This window comes from Giraffa tippelskirchi, chromosome 2, assembly GCF_054371585.1.
Source record: "Giraffa tippelskirchi isolate mGirTip1 chromosome 2, T2T-mGirTip1v1.2.pri, whole genome shotgun sequence".
NCBI lineage: Eukaryota > Metazoa > Chordata > Mammalia > Artiodactyla > Giraffidae > Giraffa > Giraffa tippelskirchi.
In genome coordinates this window covers 9,402,110-9,422,308 of record NC_137276.1, presented here as the reverse complement: position 1 = coordinate 9,422,308, position 20,199 = coordinate 9,402,110, and the positions used below count along the sequence as shown (strand labels likewise).

Sequence of the window (20,199 nt, the reverse complement as noted above, 5' to 3'; positions counted from 1 at the left end):
TGAGCTTTAAAAGCTTGTCAGTCTAGAGGTTGGATCATTCTACTTATTGCTGTAATCATTTTGAATAAAGTCTCTTTACCTGAGTCTGGAATTGTTTCTTTGTTTTGTTTTGTTTGTGAGTCCTCGTTTCACAGTGTTGGAGCCTCAGGCATCGCTGAGAGTGACTGAAATCCCCTCTGAAGGTCTTTAAAACCAGAGGAATTCTCCTTTGTCTGAGGCCTGTCTGGAGACAGGAGTTGTGCCTATTGACTCCTTCTCTCACCTTCACAACGAAAACCTCCCCAGAAACAGAAACGAGATGCTGGCCCAGCTCTCTGCTAAACTTTCTGGCAACATGGTTGATGGTAAAGAATATTTGATGAGTATGTATTGAATCTCTTTGGTTCCTCCTAGCCTAGTATAACTTGTACTGCATCAGGGTTACTTTTGAAGTTCTGAAAAGAGTAAAACATAAAGCCCGCATTGTTTGTCAGTTCATCAAAGTTGGGTGATACTGCGTTTTATCAGATCAGATGTTAGGAGGATCAAAAAGCACAGTGGAGCCTGAATGGCACAGCCTCTTGTAGGCCTGGAACTGACCAAATGGCCTTCAAGTCTTTTACTTCTGTTCAGAGTGGAGGGGGTGGTGTGGGGGCCTCTTCATGGACCTTGAGCTGGCTCATCAACTCCCTCAGGGACAACAATGCCTACCGGTGGTTTGGCCTGATGAGGCCAGCTCAGAGCCATGCTGGGATCTCCCTCCCTCAGGTGAGTTTCCTGGAGGTAGGTTTTCTTTGCTGATGTTGTAGATATCAGGAAAGCTTTCATCCTGATCTCCTCCAGTTCACTTACCCCTACCCAGCACATGTATCCAAACAGGATCTGATTCCATTTTCACTTCCTGTTGAAAGCCCTTCTATGAATCCCTGCCATTAAGATTAAATTTACCCATCTTAGCAGAGTTTGGAGCTTTCCTGGTAGCTCAGTCGGTAAAGAATCCACCTGCCATGCAGGAGGGCCACGGTTCGATCCCTGGGTTAAGAAGATCCCCTGGTGAAGGAAATGGCAACCCACTCCAGTATGCTTGCCTGGAAAAATTCCATGGACAGAGAAGCCTGGTTAGAGTTTATAAAATCCTTTCCATCTGACCTTCGCTCCCTCTTTATATCTTCTTCCTTATATGCTTTCTCAGGGCTGAGCCATCACACACTGAGTATTGGCCCCAGCAGAATTTTGGGCATCTTCCTGCCATTGTTCACACTGTCCCCTGGGCCAGAAGTGCATCCTTACAACACTTTCAGTTTCACCTGCCCACTTCTTAGGGTCCCCAATTAGTACATCATGATTCGGCTGAATGGATAACTACAATTGATAGCTTATGGTGAACAGTGTTGAATTCTCGATCTCCGAAGAAGATTTAGCCTCGTGACCAGGGACCAGGCTTGATCACTCAAGAGCTTTTGTGTAGCAGAGTTTTATTAAAGTATGAAAAGGGACAGTGAAATTTTCTGACATAGACATCACAAGGGGGATGGAGAGTGCCCCACTCAGTAGTCTTTAGCAAGGGAATTACATACTTTTTAAATTAGTTATTATAATAAATCAAAAGAATGTCTCAGGGTGGTAAAAGTTTTACCAGACCCACTCCCACAATTTACATTTTAGGATAACAGGGTTAGAAGTTAACAATAGAAAGATCCTACCAGACCCACTTACATAATATACATTTGATATCAGGATTAGTCAGAAGGTTTTCAGGAAGAAGAAGCTGTTCTCAAGCAGGATCAGTTCAGTCACTCAATCGTGTCCAACTCTGCAACCCCACGGACACCAGGCCTCCCTGTCCATCACCAACTCCCGGAGTTTACTCAAACTCATGTCCATTGAGTCAGTGATGCCATCCAACCATCGCATCCTCTGTCGTCCCCTTCTCCTCCCGCCTTCACTCTTTCCAGCATCAGGGTCTTTTCCAATGAGTCAGTTCTTCACATCAGGTGGCCAAAGTATTGGAGTTTCAGTTTCAACATCAGTCCTTCCAATGAACACCCAGGACTGATCTCCTTTAGGATGGACTGGTTGGATCTCCTTGCAGTCCAGTGGACTCTCAAGAGTCTTCTCCAACACCACAGTTCAAAAACATCAATTCTTCAACACTTAGGTTTCTTTGTAGTCCAACTCTCACATCCATACGTGACTGCTGGAAAAATCATAGCCTTGACTAGACAGACCTTTGTTGGCAAAGTAATGTCTCTGCTTTTTAATATGCTATCTAGGTTGGTCATAACTTTCCTTCCAAGGAGTAAGCGTCTTTTAATTTCATGGCTGAAATGTTAATTTAATTAACATTGTAATAATTGGCAAAAAAAAAAGTAATAAAATTAATCTTATTTTCAGCCAATATGATACACAGAGAAAATAAAAAAAATCATCTGAAGTCAAATGATAGGAACTAATGCTAAGATTAAGATTGCTGGATCAATGCGTGAAAAATAGTAATGCTTCCAACTCTAATAACCTATTAGATGTATCAAGTTTCTATGGAGAAAACTTCTAAATGATACTGAGAAACATAAAAGAAAATGTGATGAAACGGAGAAACACAAGTGTTACAGGTACAAAAGCCTTAGATCATAAAAATACCAATTCTGCCCAACAAATCTATTGATTTAATGTACTTTAAATCAAAATCATCTTTCCTAGAATTTGACAAGATAGTCCAAAACTCACATAGAAGAATGAAATTTCCAAAATAGAGCAATTTTGAAAAGGAACTGAGATCACACATACAAAGAAGAAATAGCAACTCTCACTCCTGAAGGATTATTATAAAGCTTTGGTAATTAACCTGTCATAAAATTGATACAAGGGCTTCCCTGGTGGCTCAGTGGTAAAGAATCCGCCTGCAATATGGGAGCTGCGGGAGAAGCAGGTTCTATCCATGGGTTGGGAAGATCCCCTGGAGGAGGGCATGGGAACCCACTCCGGTGTTCTTGCCTGGAGAATCCCATGGACAGAGGAGCCTGGCGGGCTACAGAGACAGGCTTGACTGAAGCGACTTAGCACACGTGCACCCATTATTGGCACAGTGGGAGACAACCAGACCAGTCGGAAGGATAGTTGGCTATCCACATAGAGCTCCGACTTCGATTCCTGAGTGTCCCTGGAAATGGGACTGTGTTTTCCTTTCCCCCCCAAGCAGTCGCAACCCTACATGGACGCTGAGGGGGAGGACAGCGAACCCAGCATGCGCGGACTGAAGGTGGGATGCTTGGGCTGGGATGGAAGACAAGCAACTGCCTTGCTCCCATGGCTCCTGCGTTCCCTCCATGCAGGCACTTCCATCCATGGGTGCTCCTTGTCCTCTCCACAGGCCAGGGCCAGGGAGTATTCTGTACTTAGGGGACTGCAGGACTAACAGGGAACGATAAGGCAAGGGAGATTCTACATGGAAGGAGAGCTGTGAGGGATTATTGCATTTTATAGAAGCAACAACCAGGGAGCTTAACCACTGGAGCAGAACCAGCATTGTTTTCTGAGAGGGAGACCCTGGCCAGTGAGCCTCCGCCTCCATTCATCAGCCAGGAGAGCTTGAGTGACCAGATGACTCAGGCAACTTCTCTCTGCTCTGCTTAAGGGGGAATGTCCTTCCAACTGGTCTGTAAAGAAAGGTATGACTTAGAAAGAACAGGAAGTTTCGACAACCCATAAAGAAAAATGAGTGATGCAACAATAACAGAAAACTGACCCAAAGATATGCACGAATAGGCATTTCTCAAAAGAACTGGGGTTGGACTAGAAACATTGGAAAGTAAAGTCGCTCAGTTGTGTCCAACTCTTTTCAACCCCATGGACTGTATAGCCTACAAGGTTCCTTCATCCATGGAATTTTCCAGGCAAGAGTATTGGAGTGGGTTGCCATTTCCTTCTCCAGGGGATCTTCCTGACCCAGGGATTGAACCCGGATCCCCCACATTGCAAGGAGATGCTTTTACTGTCTGAGCCACCAGGGAAGCTCAAAAAGAACCAAAAAAGTGGGCAAGCGGTGGGTGTTCTTAGCAAACGAGGATGCATCCAGTGCTGATTTAGAATCCAAACTCCACATCCCACCCCCAAGAAAACTGGAGGTACTGGGGATTGAACCCAGGACCTCCTGCATGCTAAGCACACACTCTACTACTGAGCTACACCCCCACTGGAGAAGTGGCCAAACTCACTGGCAGTTGGAGAAACGCACATTTTTTTAAAGATATTATTTTAAGCATTTCTAATCAACATGGAATTTTGAAAGATTTCATAAAATGCAGTTTTTAAGGTCAGGAAAATGGACATCGTGTTCTCCTGGTTGGTGTGTAATTGCTAATGCTCCTTGAAAGACAATTGGGCTGGTGTTCCTTTAAATGGTCAAATGACTTTCATTGTACAAACAGACTGTGTGTTTTATTTATGCATTCAACGATGAATGGAATTTGGGTTTTTAACCACTCTCCGTCTGTTATAAATAATGCAACTATGAATATTCATGAATAATGTTCTGTTTCATTTCCATGTTTTCATTTCCTTGGATAAATAGGTAGTAGAAAGTTGACTTATATAGAAACTCGGGTGGAACATGTTAGGAATCCACTACATGTTTTCAACAAGGAGCTCTTCTGGGTTCTCATAACTGTAACACCTCACTGTCAGAGCCATGTGGGTGTTGGTATAAGTATAGAATAAATGCCAACATGTGCCTACCTATCTGCCTTGTGGACACACCACACACAGGCTGACATGTACTCTGGCTCCCCCACCAATTCGGACCCACACCTGGAGCAGAAACGGGGCTGTTTACCTGCTTTTGCCCTGGGGGACAGAGGGCTCTAACAGACCAGGCAGCCAGAATGTCAGACCACCTTTTGCTTCTGTCACTGTTACCCAGTGATGTGGGCAAGTCCCTTGGTTTCTCTGGGTCTCAGGTCCTCTCCTGTCCAAGGTGTTGTGAGGCTTATGCAAGTCACTGGAGGTGAACATGCTGAAGCTTAACCTCAGACAGGAGAGCTCCCAAATACGAGTTTCATGTGGCCAGTGGTCCATGTCAGCTATTATCCAGGACCACAGAAAGAGAAGAGGAAGAGCAGAAACTGGTCATTATTTCCCAGTGGAAAAGGACACAGAAAGTGTGTGACAGAGACACGGAGGAAGAAGCAGGCAGCTCCCTTCTAGAGAATCCGGGGCTCCCGCAGCCCTGCAGGGGAGGGAGGAGCTCAGGTGTCAGCATCTGTGTGTATACAGCCCCAGGCCTCAGGGGCCAGGCTCACTGCTGAGGCTGGTGCCAGGCTGAGAAGATGAAGCTGTCCAGCACCATCCCTTGGGCCTTGCTGCTCAGCACAGGTAAAGCCTGGCCCCCAGCCCCTTGCCCCCGGGCCGCTCTGCTTCCTGTTCAACCTAGAGATTCTGTGCAGTTCTCTTGTTGCCATGGAATAGGGTCTGCAAGCTACCCTCCTCCAAGGAGATGCCGCCTTCAGCCTGGTCTGGAGGGGAGGGTCCAGCAGGACGGCCATGACCCAGGGCTGAACATGTAATGACTTTTAAGCATTTTCTGGGCTGTCTGTCCTTGTTCTGGGATGCATTTCCTGGGCCCCCTCTGCCTTAACCAATGTCCCCTGGGATGCCCTGTGGGGCAGCCAGCCCTCAGCCCAGACCTGGATGAGGTGAACCAGACGTGGTCAGCTTTGCAGGGGTCTTGGAGGTGTGATGGTGTGGGTGCTGTAGGTGGGACCCCGGCTGGACCTGTTTGGAAGGTGGCATCCAAGGAGAAGTGGGGGCCCCTGCAGAAGCCCCTGGACAGATGGGGTGCTCTGCTTCTGCCCCCAGGGAGGGAGACGTGGCAGCAACATGAGCTCAGGAATGACCCGCAAGAGCAGCAGCTCCCAGCAGGGCTGAGGATGTCCTGACGGGGAGTCTTAGTCCTGCAGGGGGCTGGGCGCTAGGCCTGCACTGAACACAGAGGGACCCATGAGGATTCTCGGTGCTGGAGGGAAAGAAGAGGATGGCTGTGCCTTCAGGGAAGCCTCTGTCTCCTTCCTCCTTGCTCTCTGTGGGTCTTACTCTGTCCCGCCCCCTTCTCTGTGCTTTTCTGCTCCAGCTCCTCTTTTCATCCACCCACACTCTCCTCCCCTGCTCCCCTGCAGGCAACTGTGCTCATGACTCAGAGCTGAGTGGAGGAAGGACAGGCTTGTGCTGTCAGTGTGTGAGCCCAGATCCCTCTCAGCGTTTATCCCAGTCTCCTGTGATCAGGACTTTCCTGTCTCCCTGGTCTGGGGGTGTGGGGGTGGGGAAGGGGAGCCCTGCTCCTGGGACACTTTGTGGGCAGCTTGTAGGTAGAAATGGGTCCATCAGATCCCTTCCTGCATCTGCTGTTTTTCAAGCGCCATCAGTTCAAATCAACAGATCAGAATGGCGTGCTTTGGGGTGAACTCCTCCAAGGGGCTGCTTGTTCCCTTGCTTCAAAGCCAGGACCTCAGATTCTAGATCAGAGGAGGTCACTGTACGTGCGCGTCCATGAAGGGAAGATGTGTGATTCTGCCCTTGACATCTGCTTTCAGAGAAACCTTGATTTGTATTTTCCAGAGCAGACGGGATGGACGCCCCATCCATCCATGGAGGGTGGGGAGGTTTCCTTTGTGGCCCCCAATCCTATGCCACTTCGGTACTCAGGATGGGCAGCTGGAGACGGACCCCAGGGTCCTGGTTGACATCTCTGGTCACATAGCTTCCAGAGTGCTTGTTGATTTCGATTTACTGAGGAAAGCAGTGTCTATGGGAAAGGAAATGAATGTGGTGGGAGGCTGACAGTGGCAGGGAGTGTAGTGGACAGCCTCTCTGGGCTGGACACTGAGCTGTGTGCACGTGAACGGTCCTCTGGAACCAAGGAGGCTGTTACTATTAAATTTCCAGTTTACAGGTGCATGGACTGAGGTTTGTGAGAATAAATATCTTGTCTAAATCCATCCAGGTCTCATCTGAGCCACACTGGGCCCCAGTCTGTTTCCTGAGCTGTGCCTTGCCCACTTGTCACACCCTGAGGACAAACCACAAGCCACAGCAACAGAGGAAACAGTGACTGCTGTCAGGTCCCTGACTCAGTTCCCCGATACAGAGAAACTTTCATAAATTAAGAATGTTCATTTCTTCTTAGCTGAGATTTTTATTCAATGTATTTACACCAACAGCAAATTCATCATTGGTCTCATTGAAGAATTACAAGAAATACTCAAGTTATTTTTGAGTGCCCCTCTGTCCTGACTGGCCTGGGACTGAGAGGTTTCCTAGGAAACGGCAGGTTCAACCCACAGAGCGGAAACTCCCAGGTTAACTGGAGAAGCCGCTCAGCCTCCTGAGAGCTGACTTATCCGACTGGCTCCAGAGCCAGTTCACTGAGTGGAACTGAGAAACGAAGGGTCACAGCTGACTGAGCGAGTCTTGAAGGCTGAGTGCTAGATCCCCTTCCTGCTCTGTCCCTGCAGGACCCGACTCTTCCCAGGACGAGGGCAGCCAAGTGCCATGCACCCAGCACAGCCTGGAAACACAGCCCCTCCTCACAGGGGGTGCACTGTGTGTGCTAAAGCCTTGACACTTCAGTAACTTCCAGCTTTTCATTTGTTGTTCTCTTTTGATGTCTTTCCAGCCACAGTGGATTCAATGGACTGGCTCCCCCGTAAGTACAGTCTTAATGCTTTACCATTTTATGCTCCTTACAGGGAGACATGCTTTAGGGCTTCAGTTCAGACGCCTCTCCTGGAAACACTCGTGTCAGATTACCTTTTGGTTAAAGGAACTTGGCATTTCTGGAGCTGACCGTCAGCCTTGGTCTTAACAATCCCTACAGTCCCATACTCTGACCTCCCACGACTCCCATCCTGTACCTTCTCCCCTCCCCTCCTCATTTCCACAACCCAGGAGCTTCCCCTGCCCTCCTGCCTGCACAACCTCATGAGGCAGGGATGGGACCACCTCTCCACAGCACAGGTGTCCCAGGACAATGCAGCCACCTCCGATGGCTGGAGCCTGGAGGGCTGAGGGACATCACCTTGTCCAGTGTCTGATATGAGAGCCTCTGGGTAGAGGGTGTGTTGGCATCAGGGGGATTGCTGGGCAAAGAGAAAGCTTTCCTCCTGATGTGGGGGCTGATAGATGATTGAGTGATTGATGATTGATTGAGTGATTGATGATTGATCAATCGATGATTGATTGATTTCCCTAGTGATTTTCAGGTCCAGGTAAAACTTGAACTCATTTGATCAAAACACAAATGACGAAAGTGCTGTTTTATCTTCACTTGACAAACAACGGGCTTCTCTGGTGGCTCAGCTAGTAAAGAATATGCCTGTAATGTGGGATACCTGGGTCGATCCCTAGGTTGGGAAGATCCCCTGGAGAAGGGAACCGCTACCCACTCCAGTATTCTGGCCTGGAGAATTCCATGGACTGTATAGTCCATCGGGTCACAAAGAGTCGAACACAACTGAGTGATTTTCACTTTCACTTGACAAACAATATTTTGTCGACAGGGTGTTAAACTCTCATATTTTTCAGGGATCAAAACAAATTGTAGTAAAGGGTATGGATCTCTTTAAAATTCTGAAAAGAGTAAAACCTTGAAAACCACATTTTCCTGGGTGCTCAGACTGGATGGTAGATGTCTGTTTGTGATTGGGGGGTGGGAGTCAGGACCATATGCAATGGGGTGGGCGAGGGGTGGCACAGAGCCCAGCAGCCTGGTGCACCTTCTGGGAAACTGCACTCCTTTCTTCTGTTATAGGGAATACTAACTGTGGCGGAATCCTCAAAGAGGAGTCTGGAGTGATCGCCACCTATTACGGACCGAAAACTAACTGTGTCTGGACTATCCAGATGCCACCAGAGTACCAAGCTAGGGTGACTATCCAACACCTCCAGTAAGTGCTCAGTTGCGTGCTCTTTGCTGATGTTGTGGTTTTACGGGAAGGTGTCCCTCTTTGCCCCTTTCTGTTCCCCCTGCACCACCCAGCACACACATCCGGACACATCCTGACACCAGCTCACTCCTGCTGACGACCCTGCGTGGCCCCCTGCCCTCTGCATAAAGCTTACCCTCCTTGCATGGCTTTCAGATCCCTCCAGGGGACCCCTGATCTCCCCTCCCTTCTAACCTCTTCTCCCCTCTGCCCCTTCTGAGCTGAGCCAGCACACACTGAGCTGTGGACCCACCAGACTGTTGGGCAGCTCTGAGCCTTTGCTCACATTGTCCCCTCTGCCTGGAAGGCACCTTCCACCTCTCCCAGACTCACCACCTGCTGCTTAGGGTTCTCATTTCCTAGTTCATGATTTCACTGGAGGAAGAACATTTCCATCACACCTGAAACCCCTGTTCTGACTCTGTCCATAGCTGGGCAGATCTTTCTCGGATTTGTGCCCCATATATTACCTGCTTTGGGAAGATCCCTGGAGAAAGGAATGGAATCCCATTCCAATATTCTTGCCTGGAGAATCTCACGGATAGAGGAGCCTGGTGGGCCACAGCCCATGGGGTCTCACAGAGTTGGATATGACTGAGCGACGATGTACGCACCATTCCTGCCCATGTCTGAGTTTGTGCCTACGAGAAAGGGAGTCTTATTTTTGGCGGTCAAGAAATATTTTTTAACCAGTGAGTGTATGGATGAATGAAAGACTGAATGAACAATTAAAAGACAGAATGAATGAATAATACTGCAACAGAAAGCACTGTCAATGTAGCAGTAATTTGTAGCATTTCTATAGTAGGTTACTCTTCACAGATATTAACACAGGAGCCACATTTCTACCAATTGCAGACCAAGTGATATATAGTCCACAATGGTGGTTGAGACAGGTGATGTTATCTTGTGACTGAGGGCCCTGTCCCTCCAGACCTTCCACAGGGTCAGATCTCCACTAGATGGAGGAACTGCCTCGTGTGAGGAGGACAACCTGGAGATGCCTGTCTCATAGCAGGGCTCAGACCATCTACCCAAACCACATCCCAGGGCTGAAGGAGGCAGGCATTTCCTGCATCACCATTTCTATTATGACCAGAGGGATAGATTATTCTAAAAGTTTTCATTATTGTCCCTTTGACCCTCTCCAAGGCCAAGTTTGGATATGACTGTCCTTGGGACCAAGAAGGAATCAGTCCGTCCAAGAGCAAGCTAGTATAGAGGGAGCTGAGTGTGTGTCCTGGTGAGATGTCCCTTCTGTGTCTCGTTTTAGCCCAGAGAGGCTCCAACCTCCCTCCTGGGTGGGACACACGCTGGTGGCTGAGAGAGGAAGACAGGGTGGGGTCAGGTCTGATGGGCAGGGGAAGGAGACGGAGACCTCAGCAGGAGTGTGACAACCCGTGTGTGCACTTTGCCCACAGCAGGGAGAGCTGGACACCCCTCTCGCCTCTGCAGATCCTGGAAGCCAAGAGGGGGTCCTGGGCTCCTTGTGCCAGGGGTGCAGAAGGTAAACCAGGAGTGGCATCACACACGCATGTCTGGGCCTCACCTGACTCCATTCTTGTTGCCTAAGGAAACTGTTCTCAGGGTTGACTATACTATTCCCTCCAGTGGCTCCTGATTCCAGAGTCCTGGGTGGGCTTCCCTGAGCCCCATCAGTAGGGCTTCCCAGGAGACGAGGAGTCATCTGCAGCTCTGGTGTGGGGAGGGTCCTGGGTGACCACCGCCCCCTCCTCCAGAAGGGTGAGTCTCCTTCCCTGTGGGCACCATGCCTGGGAAGTCTGGTGAGCAAAGCTCTGTGATTGCGTTGGGTCTGGACAGGGGAGGCTGCCTGCTGGAGGGACCATGATTCCAAAGGCTGATGCCTGCCCTTCCCTCTGCTCCAACAGACTCAACTGTGATAAAGAGTCCCTGGAGATTATAGATGGCCTGCCAGGATCTTCTGTCTTAGGGAAGATTTGTGAAGGTTCATTCCTGGACTATAGATCTTCTGCCAATATCATGACTGTCAAGTACATCAGAAAGCCTGACCACCCAACTTCTTCCTATGAAGTGTTATACTTTCAGGATCCACAAGGTAGGTAAAAGGAGGCAGGCACCTGCTGATAAGTCCTCTCCTCTCTGTACATGGTTCAGGGAAGTTGGGCATGTGGTGTTTATATGACTGTTGAAATAAACTCGGTTGCCAGCAGCTGAGCCAGAGGCGGTGTGACCTAGCGAGCCTCTCCAGAAACATCTACCAGTTCTATGCCAGCATTTCTGCATCCCCAGATCTTGCAGTTGTGAAGATCTGACATGAAAATTCTTTTACAAGTTTTACTTTACATCTAGACAAGATGATTGCTTCCACTCAAATATAAAATTTCCCTTCCTGATCATATTAAAATCCCTTAGGCATATATCAGTTCAGTTCAGTTCAGTCGCTCAGTCGTGTCTGACTCTTTGCAACCCCATGGACTGCAGTACGCCAGGCCTCCCTGTCCATCACCATCTCCTGGAATTTACTCAAACTCATGTCCATTGAGTTGGTCATGCCATCCAGCCATCTTATCCTCTGTCTTCCCCTTCTTCTCCCAGCTTCAATCTTCCCCAGCATCAGGGTCTTTTCAAAAGAGTCAGTTCTTCACATTAGGTGGCCTAAGTATTGGAGTTTCAGCTTCAACATCAGTGCTTCCAATGAACATTCAGGACTGATTTCCTTTAGGATGGACTGGTTGGATCTCCTTGCAGTCCAAGGGACTCTCAAGAGTCTTCTCCAACACCACAGTTTAAAAGCATCAATTCTTCAGTGCTCAGCTTTCTTTATAGTCCAATTCTCACATCCATACATGACTCCTGGAAAAACCATAGCCTTGACTAGATGGACCTTTGTTGGCAAAGTAATGTCTCTGCTTTTTAATATGCTGTCTAGGTTGGTCATAACTTTTCTTCCAAGGAGTAAGCATCTTTTAATTTCATGGCTGCAGTCACCATCTGCAGTGATTTTGGAGCCCCCCAAAATAAAGTCTGACACTGTTTCCACTGTTTCCCCATCTATTTCCCATGAAGTAATGGGACCAGATGTATATGTAACCTAATGCAAACCAACCACAGTCCCTTAAGAGTGTATTTTTCCTCATTAATGATTGACTGCAATTATATCCACATGTCAATTGGAAGAAAATGCTTCTTAAACTCTACTTAACCTGTTCTCCATCCCACAGCTTAGAGATCTCTGCTCAGGCCTGAGTGGACAAGTGTTGAAAAAGAGAACATTCCTTGAAGACCCTTAGGAATCAGCTGCCCACAAGGAGAGGCATCTTCTGATCACCCGTCTAATCACACCTCCTGCTCTCACCCTGTCACCTCCATCCTTTCCAGCCCCCGGTCTCCTAACAGCAGAATGATTACTTACTACTGGGCTTTAGATTGTTGCCAGTCTTGTGGTTAGTTCTTTCTATTTGCCATTATAATCATTTTGAATAAAATCTCTTTATCTGAGTCTGGATTTTTTTTTTTAGTTTGTGAGTCCTGGTGATGCCTGGAAACCCAGGCATCGCTGAGAGTAGTTGAAACCCCTCCGGAAGGTCTTTATGCCCAGAGGGATTCTCATTGGTCTGAGGTCTATCTCAGGACAAGAGCGCTGTCTATTTGTGATTTTCCTCGCCTGCTCAAGAAAACCCTCTACAGACATAGAAATGAGATGCTGGCCCGGTCTCTGCCAAGTTTCAAGCAACGTGCTTGATGATAAAGAATCTTTGGTGAGGATATGTTGAAAGACTTCTGATTCCCACCATCCAACTATCAATTATACTGTATCATAGTCCCTTTTAAATGTCTGCAGAGAGTAAAACATAAAGTTCATATTGTTTGCAGGCTCATCAAGTCAGGTGATGCTGCATTTTATCAGATCTGGCATTAGGAGGGTCAAAAACACAGTAGCCTCTGGATGGCACAGCCCCTTATAAGCCTGGAACCACTTCCATGTCCTTTCCTTCTGTTCAGAGAGGAGGGGGAGCGTGGGGGTCTTTTCACGAACTTGTGGGGAGAACCATTAACTCCCTCAGGCACAATAATCCATGTGTGTGGACCATCCTGTTGAGGTCAACTCAGAAATTCACGCTGGAATCTTCCTTCCTCAAGTGAGTTCTCTGAACTTGGTTTTCCTTTGTTGATATTGTAGATTTTAGGATCTTTTCCAGTTCACCCTCCAGCATCCAGCACAGGCATCTAACCACAATCTGGTTCCATTTTTCACTTCCTGTTGAAAACCAGTCCATGGAGTTACCCGCCTTAGCAGAGTTTTATCAAACCCTTCTTCACCTGGCCTTCCCTCCCTTCTAATGTCTTCTCTCTTCTGGCCCCTCTCAGGGCTGAGCCGTCACACACTGAGCTTTGGACACTGCGCACCTTTGAGCAACTCTGAGCCTTTGCTCACACTGTCCCCTTGGCCAGGAGTCCATCCTTCCAACCTTCCAGACACATCTGCCTGCTGCTCAGGGTCCTCCATGAAGCACGTCCTGGTTCAGCTGAAGGGCTGACCCTACCATTGTGTCTTTGTGACTCTCTCACTTGCCTCATGTAGATCTCTATGCGGTTTAAGTATACAGTTGCTGTTAGTCATGTTCAACTCTTGGTGACCTCACGAATGGAACCTGGATCACTTGCATTGCAGACAGATTCTTTACCATCTGAGCCACCAGGGAAGTCAAGTATACAGTATCAGTTGCTTATTTATTCAGTGGGTACCATTGCGGCACTCGAACTTTAGGGTCCTTCTAGTAATTCTTAAATGAATGAATGAGTGAATGAGCGATAAGGTCAGAGTTGTGTTTTCAATGTTCCAAAGAGGCTCTGCATTTCTCTCCAGGCAGTCTTCAGTGTTAACATGGGAGTCACATTTCCCTCAACTGTAGGCTAAGCCAAACACAGACCAGAAAAGATGCTGAGACAGAAGATGTCATCTGTGTGAGGAAAGGTCTCTGTCCTTCCAGACTTGGCGTGGGATCTGGACCCATACTAAGTTACTCTCATGTGCCCAAGGATGAAATAGCTTGCAGATGGCTGCAAAACAGGGTTTAGACTCTATTCAAACATTGCTTCTGTAAACTTGAAATAGACCGTGAGGTCAAGAATCAAGACTGGGGTACAAACTCAGGGAGGTGGGATTGAAGATGCACGCATTTCCCATGGCTTATATAATTTCTCAAGGGTTCAGATGATTAGATGGCTCTGAAAATTTCCCTGCATTGGCCCTTTGCCATTTTCCGAGGTTTCGGGCTCTTCCTGTCCTTATCTCTGGAAAGGCTCTGTTTGGCCAAGGGTGAAACATGTACAGAAGGTCCTGGTGTGCGTTCTTCCTGGACGTGTCCCCTGCCTCCTGCTGGATCCCTTAGAGCCTCCAGCCTGTCTCCTGTGAGCAGGGCCCGTGCTTGTGGCTAAGTGAGGATAAAGGAAGGGATCAGGAGTTAAGAGCAGAGGGGCTTGGAGGGCCAGAGAGAGAAGCGGAAGGACCTCCTCAAGACTAGGAAGGTGCTCCATAAGAAGATGGGCATGACTTGTGCCTCTGATCCTGCTCTTGGATGCAAGCTTGGCTGCTGGAGCCGTGCAGTCCCACCCCCAACCCCATCCGCCAGGGGAGGGGCCGTCAGAAACCAAGGAGTGGCATCTATCTACACACTCATGTCAGAAGGAAAGCTTCGCTTCTGAGGACAGAACAATGAAAGGTTTTATTTTCTGCAGAAGCATTCATCCATCTCTGCGAGGCACTCGTCAGTTGCTTCCTGAGCTTTCCTTCTCCTGGACAGCACTGTTTAACCTCAGTTAAACAGGCTTTTCCCTGGCATCTACCTAGAGAAAAGAATTCCTGGGTAAACAGCTCATCATGGAGCACCTTGATGATTCAAGGTGTGGGGATGGCAGGCAGGTGACAAATGGAATTCTAGTGACTGGCTAGGGCATGCCTGTCTGGAGCAGAGCCCCATGGAGACCCTCCAGGCATTCGTGTACAGCCCAGAGTCCTAACACCTCCAGGGTGACAATGGGGTTGTTATAGACCTGAGGGAGGCTGACTGATGGTCCTGGGAGATGTTGCTGTAATGACCTCTGGCTGTCACAGGAGGGGCCATGGCTTTCAAACATGTGGACGAAAAGCCTTGGGCCACACTGATGAGGACCACAGCCATGAGATCTTCGGGGTGTTCCCAAAATGACATGGGTCGGGAGCATCACGATGACATTGACAGTGACTTCTCAGAAGAATCGTGAAAAACACCAGACCAGAGTCTGTTTCTGAAAGTTGCTTCAGCTTTGATTCCAGTTGGACACATCTGTGCTTTAGATCTAACCTTCCTTCTCTCTCTCACGGATGCCCAGCCCCAGACCACACACTGATCAGGTGAGAACCCAGCGTCCCATCTTGAAATGTCCCTTCTCTCCCTGCCCTTCACCCCATAATATAAACCAGTCCATGTGTCCCTTCTGGACATATGGCTTATTCTACCATTGGCAATATCCGTGCCCAACAGGGGCTTCTTTTTAAGGACCCACAAGGCCTCGCAGAGTTTACACTTGCTTTCTGTGTGTGTGCGTGTGTGCTCAGTGGCTTCAGAAGTGTCTGACTTCGTGTGATCCCATGGACTGTCTCTGCACTGGCAGGTGGATTCTTTCCCACTGTACTACCTGGGAAGCCAAAAAGAACATGAAAGTGAAAGGTGCTCAGTCCTGCCTGACTCTTTGCAACCCCTTGGTCTAAACAGTCCATGGAATTCTCCAGGCCAGAATACTGGAGTGGGTAGCCCTTTCCCTTCTCCAGGGGCTCGTCCCCACCCAGGGATCGAAGCCAGGTCTCCCGCACTGCAGGCAGATTCCTTAACAGCTGAGCCACCAGGGAAGCCCGAAAAGAGTATTAATATATATATATATATAACTGAATAACTGCGGTATACCTGAAATATTGTTAATCAACTCCATTCCAATATAAAATGAAAACTTTTAAAAATGAAAAAAAAATTTCAAAGTAAAAAAAAAGAAAAAGAGAGAAGCCACCTGGGGCAGACCTGCAGGAGTAAGAAGGACCAGGAGGTTGGGTTACCATGGTGATAAATAAAACTTTAATGATGATGGGAAGCAGATTTGCACATGTACTCTTTCCAGGCATTCTCTTCTTCCAGGCGGGTGGCCTGTGATACATAACTGGGGTAGATCCCCCGGGACAGAAAATCCTGATTCATTAGCATGAGGTCTCCAGGGAATTCTGCCACGTGCAAAAGACTTCTGTTTGTTAGGCCAGTGATGGACCTTTCTGCTTTCTTTACAGGGAGGAATGGTTTTAGATCATTTGGATGGTATGTTATGCATTTTTTGGGTTCTTCTGACTTGAAAATGACATTCATTTTTATTTCCTGTCTTTTGGAGGTTTTGCTCTCCGCCTCGCCTCTCCCCTCTTGATGGGGATCGTTGCCATCATCGGCATTGCCATCATCCTGACCTTCCCCAGCCCTGGCCCTTGCCGTGGGGCCCAGAACCCCTGCAGACAGAAGCGAAGAGCCCCTAAACCTTTCGATGTAGGGTAGGAGCTGCTTGCCCCTCAGGGCTCTCGCCAGCTGCATACGCTCTATGTGCTTGCTGATGTTCAGCCTCTCCCGCCGGGGCATCCTGAACTCCTCTGGGGACACGATCACCTTGGCCGTCCACACTTTCCCCAGGGACCCACAGGTGGCACAAGGAGGGGTGTGCTGCCTTTTATAGTCCACCGCCCGTTTGTAGTCTGAAGACAGCATCTGTAGTTCCTTGAGCATTTTCCGTTCTTCCTCTTGCTTATAAGTCAGAAACTTCCTGGCTGCCACCGTGTGAACACCACCTAGACGCTGACAAGCGGGAAAAGGCATGTGAGTCGCTTGGTCGTGTCCGACTCTTTGCGACCCGATGGACTAGAGCCTGCCAGGCTCTTCTCCAGGCAAGAATGCTGGAGTGGGTTGCCGTCCCGTTCTCCAGGGCCAATGGGCAGGGGGCTGGGGGGTGAGGGGGGAGAGGTGATGGTTAAAATCTCAAGGGGATTGATGTGTTCATTTGTTTGCTTGTTAGTTTTTTATAATCCACGTGTGGGTGAATTTCTACAGTATTTGTCTTTCTCTATCTGATTTATTTCACTTAGTATGGGCTTTCCTGGTGGCTCAGAGGGTAAAGCGTCTGTATGCAATTCAGGAGACCCAGGTTTGATCCCTGGGTTGGGAAGATCCCCTGGAGGAGGAAATGGCAACCCACTCCAGTACTCTTGCCTGAGGAGCCCACCAGGTCGCAAAGAGTCAGACATGACTGAGCGACTTCGCTTCACTCAGTACTCTTGCCTGGAGAAGCCCATGGATTGAGGAGCCCACCAGGTCGCAAAGAGTCAGACATGACTGAGCGACTTCGCTTCACTTGGTATAATACCATCAAGGGTTACTAAGGGAAGAAAACAAGAGTCGTGTTTACCAGAGAAGGAAGAGTAGGGAAGGGAAAGGAAAAAAGGGTAAAGGAGATGAGCTCTGAGGTTATGGAGAAAACTAGATTTTGGTGGTGAGCACAAGGTAGCACATAGAGAAATATGAAACACAACGTTGCACACGTGACACTGATATAATTGTGAGTCTTGCCGCAGGCCACAGGTGTGAGGCCTTGTACCAAGACCACAGAAGCAGAGTCCAGAACCAAAGCTAACTGAGCCCCTTTGTAACCTTACCAAAAGTCCCCTTGATCATCACTAACAAGCTTCCTGATTCCCATTTAGGCAAAGACGCCCACTCCAGTAAACATCCTATTGTGCCCCAATCACCTAACGCCAACCTTCCAGCAGGAATTGTCTTTGTCTTGAGGCTATGAAAATGGACTATTAACTCACGAAAGCGGTCGACTCTCCCTGGCCTGTAAGGAGTTGTCAGCCTGTTGCGCTTGCAGTGCCCACTTTATCTCTGATCTTTTTAATAAACTCACTCCTTTCTGCAGTACTCTGTGTCTGGAAATTCTTTTCCAACCTGCCCTCGGACTGCCTCAACAATAATGTTCTAAATCAATATTACCTCAACAACAAAAAAATAAAAATATAGCATTTATGATGGAAAAATTTTAAAAAGTTCTCAATGGGACAGGAGCAAAGGACACCCACAGAAAGAATTATCTAGTGGCTCCTTTGCCCTCCATCAGTGAGGGTGCTGAGACCCTGTGTAGTGAGAATGAGGGTAGATCTTTGGGAACAGATGAGCATGGGTTCAAATCTGACTCTCCTTCTCACCTACTATGAATCTGAGAGAATTGTGTTGCTCTTACAGGCCCCTATGAGGTCTCCATAAGATGACATATATGAAAGCAACTGGTGCAAGATAAGGGCTCAAGAAAAGGCAGCTTCCGTGATTTGTTATCACTTGTAGTTACAGTCCTGCTTGGAACTTTGTAATAAAAGAGTATTTTGCTTTTGCTAGGCAAATATGGAAGCCACTAGTTAACTCAGCCAACTCTCCTCCACTGCTTGGGAGACTCACACCTGTGTTGCTGGTGGTTTTTGAAACTCTGACTCTCCTAGCCTGACTGCCTGGATTCCATGGGGCCTCCCTGTATATAAATTTCACAGCACTTACTAGGATCTCTTTCTCCAAGGGGGAGTATTTCCCGAGGGCAATGCGTGGGTCTGACTTGTAGAATTTGGTCCATATCCTGGAAGGCAGAGAGGTGTATTAGAACATGGAAAGGGTCTTCCTAGTTTTGCCTTTTGGAGTGGGAAATCTCACAAAGGGTAATGCTACGTTGATCAGGATAAGGCCCCTGTGACCACGGTTTCTACAGCCACAGGGCGGGCTCTTCCATTTGGCTTCAAATCTAACATGGGCAGGAGGGAATGGACCAGAAGCACAGGTTACACTCACCCCAGTGGTGAAGCAGGGCATAGATCCCCTTGGGAGCACAGGGACTCTTTATTCAGGAAGGAATCGCTTATATTGAATACTCGCATCGGTGTTCCATTCTTATTTAACTTCCCCTCTGTAGTCATCCTTTCTTGGGCCCTTGAATCTCTAGCCCTCTGTTTTCCAATCTTGGGACAGCCATTCTCCCATTCTCTGATCATACTCTGGCTGCAGGCGAGGATGGGAGGTGTCAGTGCCTGGAGTTTCTTTCTAAGACAGCTTTAATGCGAACCTAAATGACAGTCACAAACATCTTGCATCATAACTGGCCTATGTGGCAGCTATTGTGAGGTCTGAGTTTAGGCATCAAATGATCCCCTGGGGTGAAATGGACACACACTACCACGGTATTGGTATGTAGGAGTCCAGAGGAATAGAGTGGGCAGAGAAGTGTAGCTGGGAGATGATCTGACCACGTCAATGCCACTTATAAGCCCATAAAGACTGCTCACTTCTTTCAGGATGAACATACATCACCTGAAGTCTCTCCCTGGTATTGGCTTGCCTCTCCAATCTTAGTTCCAATCTTAGTTCCTCACGCTCCATCCATGAACTCTATCCATGGTTCTTGGAATCAGCTTCTAGACATGCTCCCCTCATGTCTCAAATACCCCTCTCTGCCTTGACAACTTGCTTATCTTTTAGGGCCCAGCTGACCTGGAAATATCTCAGAAATACTGTTAGTGCAAAAATCGAGGCACAAAAGTATATAAATTGTAGACAACCTTTTTGTATTGGAAAGGAAAAAATAAGCATGTATACTTGCATTTGCATCAAGAAACACTAGAATAATACATACAAAAAAATGTCATAAATGGTTATCAGAGGTGGGTACCTGGCAGATACAGATAAGGTGGTAATGGGTCTTTTCATTGTGTACATTATTGTTTTGTCTTGAATTTTAGAACCATGTGAGCCTATTACCTTTTGAAAAAATGAGTTTAAAAGGTAAAGAAACAGCTCATGGAAGAAGATGTCTCTGACAAGTTTTGGACCTGAAGCTTTCCTTTGCTTCTCCCAGAAAATAGCTCTAAGTGGGGATATTTAGAGATTGGTCCAGGGCTCATGCCTACGACAGCCATCTAAAACACACCAATGCTCCTCTCACATACCCAGGCAATTTCAGTTCCTTAGAACAGCTGTGAACCTGCAAATCAGCAGCCAGTGCCTCTGAGCAGTATAGACAGTGCCTCCTGCCCTGTATGCATTGACTCACACATTTGTCCTACACACAGCTATTTGCACGAGCCACACAACACCTGGTATATTGGGTGCACTCCACAATTATTTGTGGAACAACCAATGAATGGTACATGATAGAATATTAA

General features: G+C 47.8%; 2 protein-coding genes and 1 non-coding gene across 5 annotated transcripts; 1 reads left to right on the top strand and 2 right to left on the bottom strand.

Annotated features, from left to right (window-relative positions):
- Window positions 1-4,098: 4,098 nt before the first annotated feature.
- On the bottom strand, window positions 4,099-4,170 carry TRNAA-AGC (transfer RNA alanine (anticodon AGC)). The gene has a single exon. It is a non-coding gene; the product is annotated as a tRNA-Ala (tRNA).
- A 1,091-nt stretch (window positions 4,171-5,261) lies between these two features.
- On the top strand, window positions 5,262-12,432 carry LOC145539412 (spermadhesin-1). Of its 3 annotated transcripts, none has more exons than XM_081573457.1 (5): window positions 5,262-5,349; window positions 7,646-7,675; window positions 8,780-8,915; window positions 10,844-11,031; window positions 12,158-12,432. In XM_081573457.1, the coding sequence occupies exons 1-5, from the start codon at window positions 5,304-5,306 to the stop codon at window positions 12,160-12,162; spliced, it is 405 nt and encodes a 134-aa protein (XP_081429583.1). In that variant the 5' UTR covers window positions 5,262-5,303; the 3' UTR covers window positions 12,163-12,432. The 3 variants fall into 3 exon arrangements, with proteins under 3 accessions (XP_081429583.1, XP_081429585.1, XP_081429586.1); XM_081573459.1 differs by lacking the exon at window positions 5,262-5,349 and adding an exon at window positions 5,441-5,536; XM_081573460.1 differs by lacking the exon at window positions 5,262-5,349 and adding an exon at window positions 5,465-5,536 and having other exon boundaries at window positions 7,652-7,675.
- A 3,590-nt stretch (window positions 12,433-16,022) lies between these two features.
- On the bottom strand, window positions 16,023-19,088 carry C2H10orf120 (chromosome 2 C10orf120 homolog). The gene is made up of 3 exons (XM_081573455.1): window positions 18,833-19,088; window positions 18,548-18,623; window positions 16,023-16,801 (listed from the first exon to the last, which is right to left on the bottom strand). The coding sequence occupies exons 1-3, from the start codon at window positions 19,030-19,032 to the stop codon at window positions 16,046-16,048; spliced, it is 1,032 nt and encodes a 343-aa protein (XP_081429581.1). The 5' UTR covers window positions 19,033-19,088; the 3' UTR covers window positions 16,023-16,045.
- Window positions 19,089-20,199: the final 1,111 nt, after the last annotated feature.

What these genes read in the sequence shown, in the direction of transcription:
- LOC145539412 (XM_081573457.1), top strand. Translation starts at nt 5,304, where the DNA reads ATGAAGCTGTCCAGCACCATCCCTTGGGCCTTGCTGCTCAGCACAG. An exon ending in GGCCTTGCTGCTCAGCACAG is followed by an intron (nt 5,350 to 7,645) that starts GTAAAGCCTGGC and finishes ATGTCTTTCCAG; the next exon opens with CCACAGTGGATTCAATGGAC. An exon ending in GTGACTATCCAACACCTCCA is followed by an intron (nt 8,916 to 10,843) that starts GTAAGTGCTCAG and finishes CTGCTCCAACAG; the next exon opens with ACTCAACTGTGATAAAGAGT.
- C2H10orf120 (XM_081573455.1), bottom strand. Translation starts at nt 19,032, where the DNA reads ATGATCAGAGAATGGGAGAATGGCTGTCCCAAGATTGGAAAACAGAGG. An exon ending in TGCCCTGCTTCACCACTGGG is followed by an intron (nt 18,624 to 18,832) that starts GTGAGTGTAACC and finishes TCTGCCTTCCAG; the next exon opens with GATATGGACCAAATTCTACA. An exon ending in CCTTGGAGAAAGAGATCCTA is followed by an intron (nt 16,802 to 18,547) that starts GTAAGTGCTGTG and finishes CCCGCTTGTCAG; the next exon opens with CGTCTAGGTGGTGTTCACAC.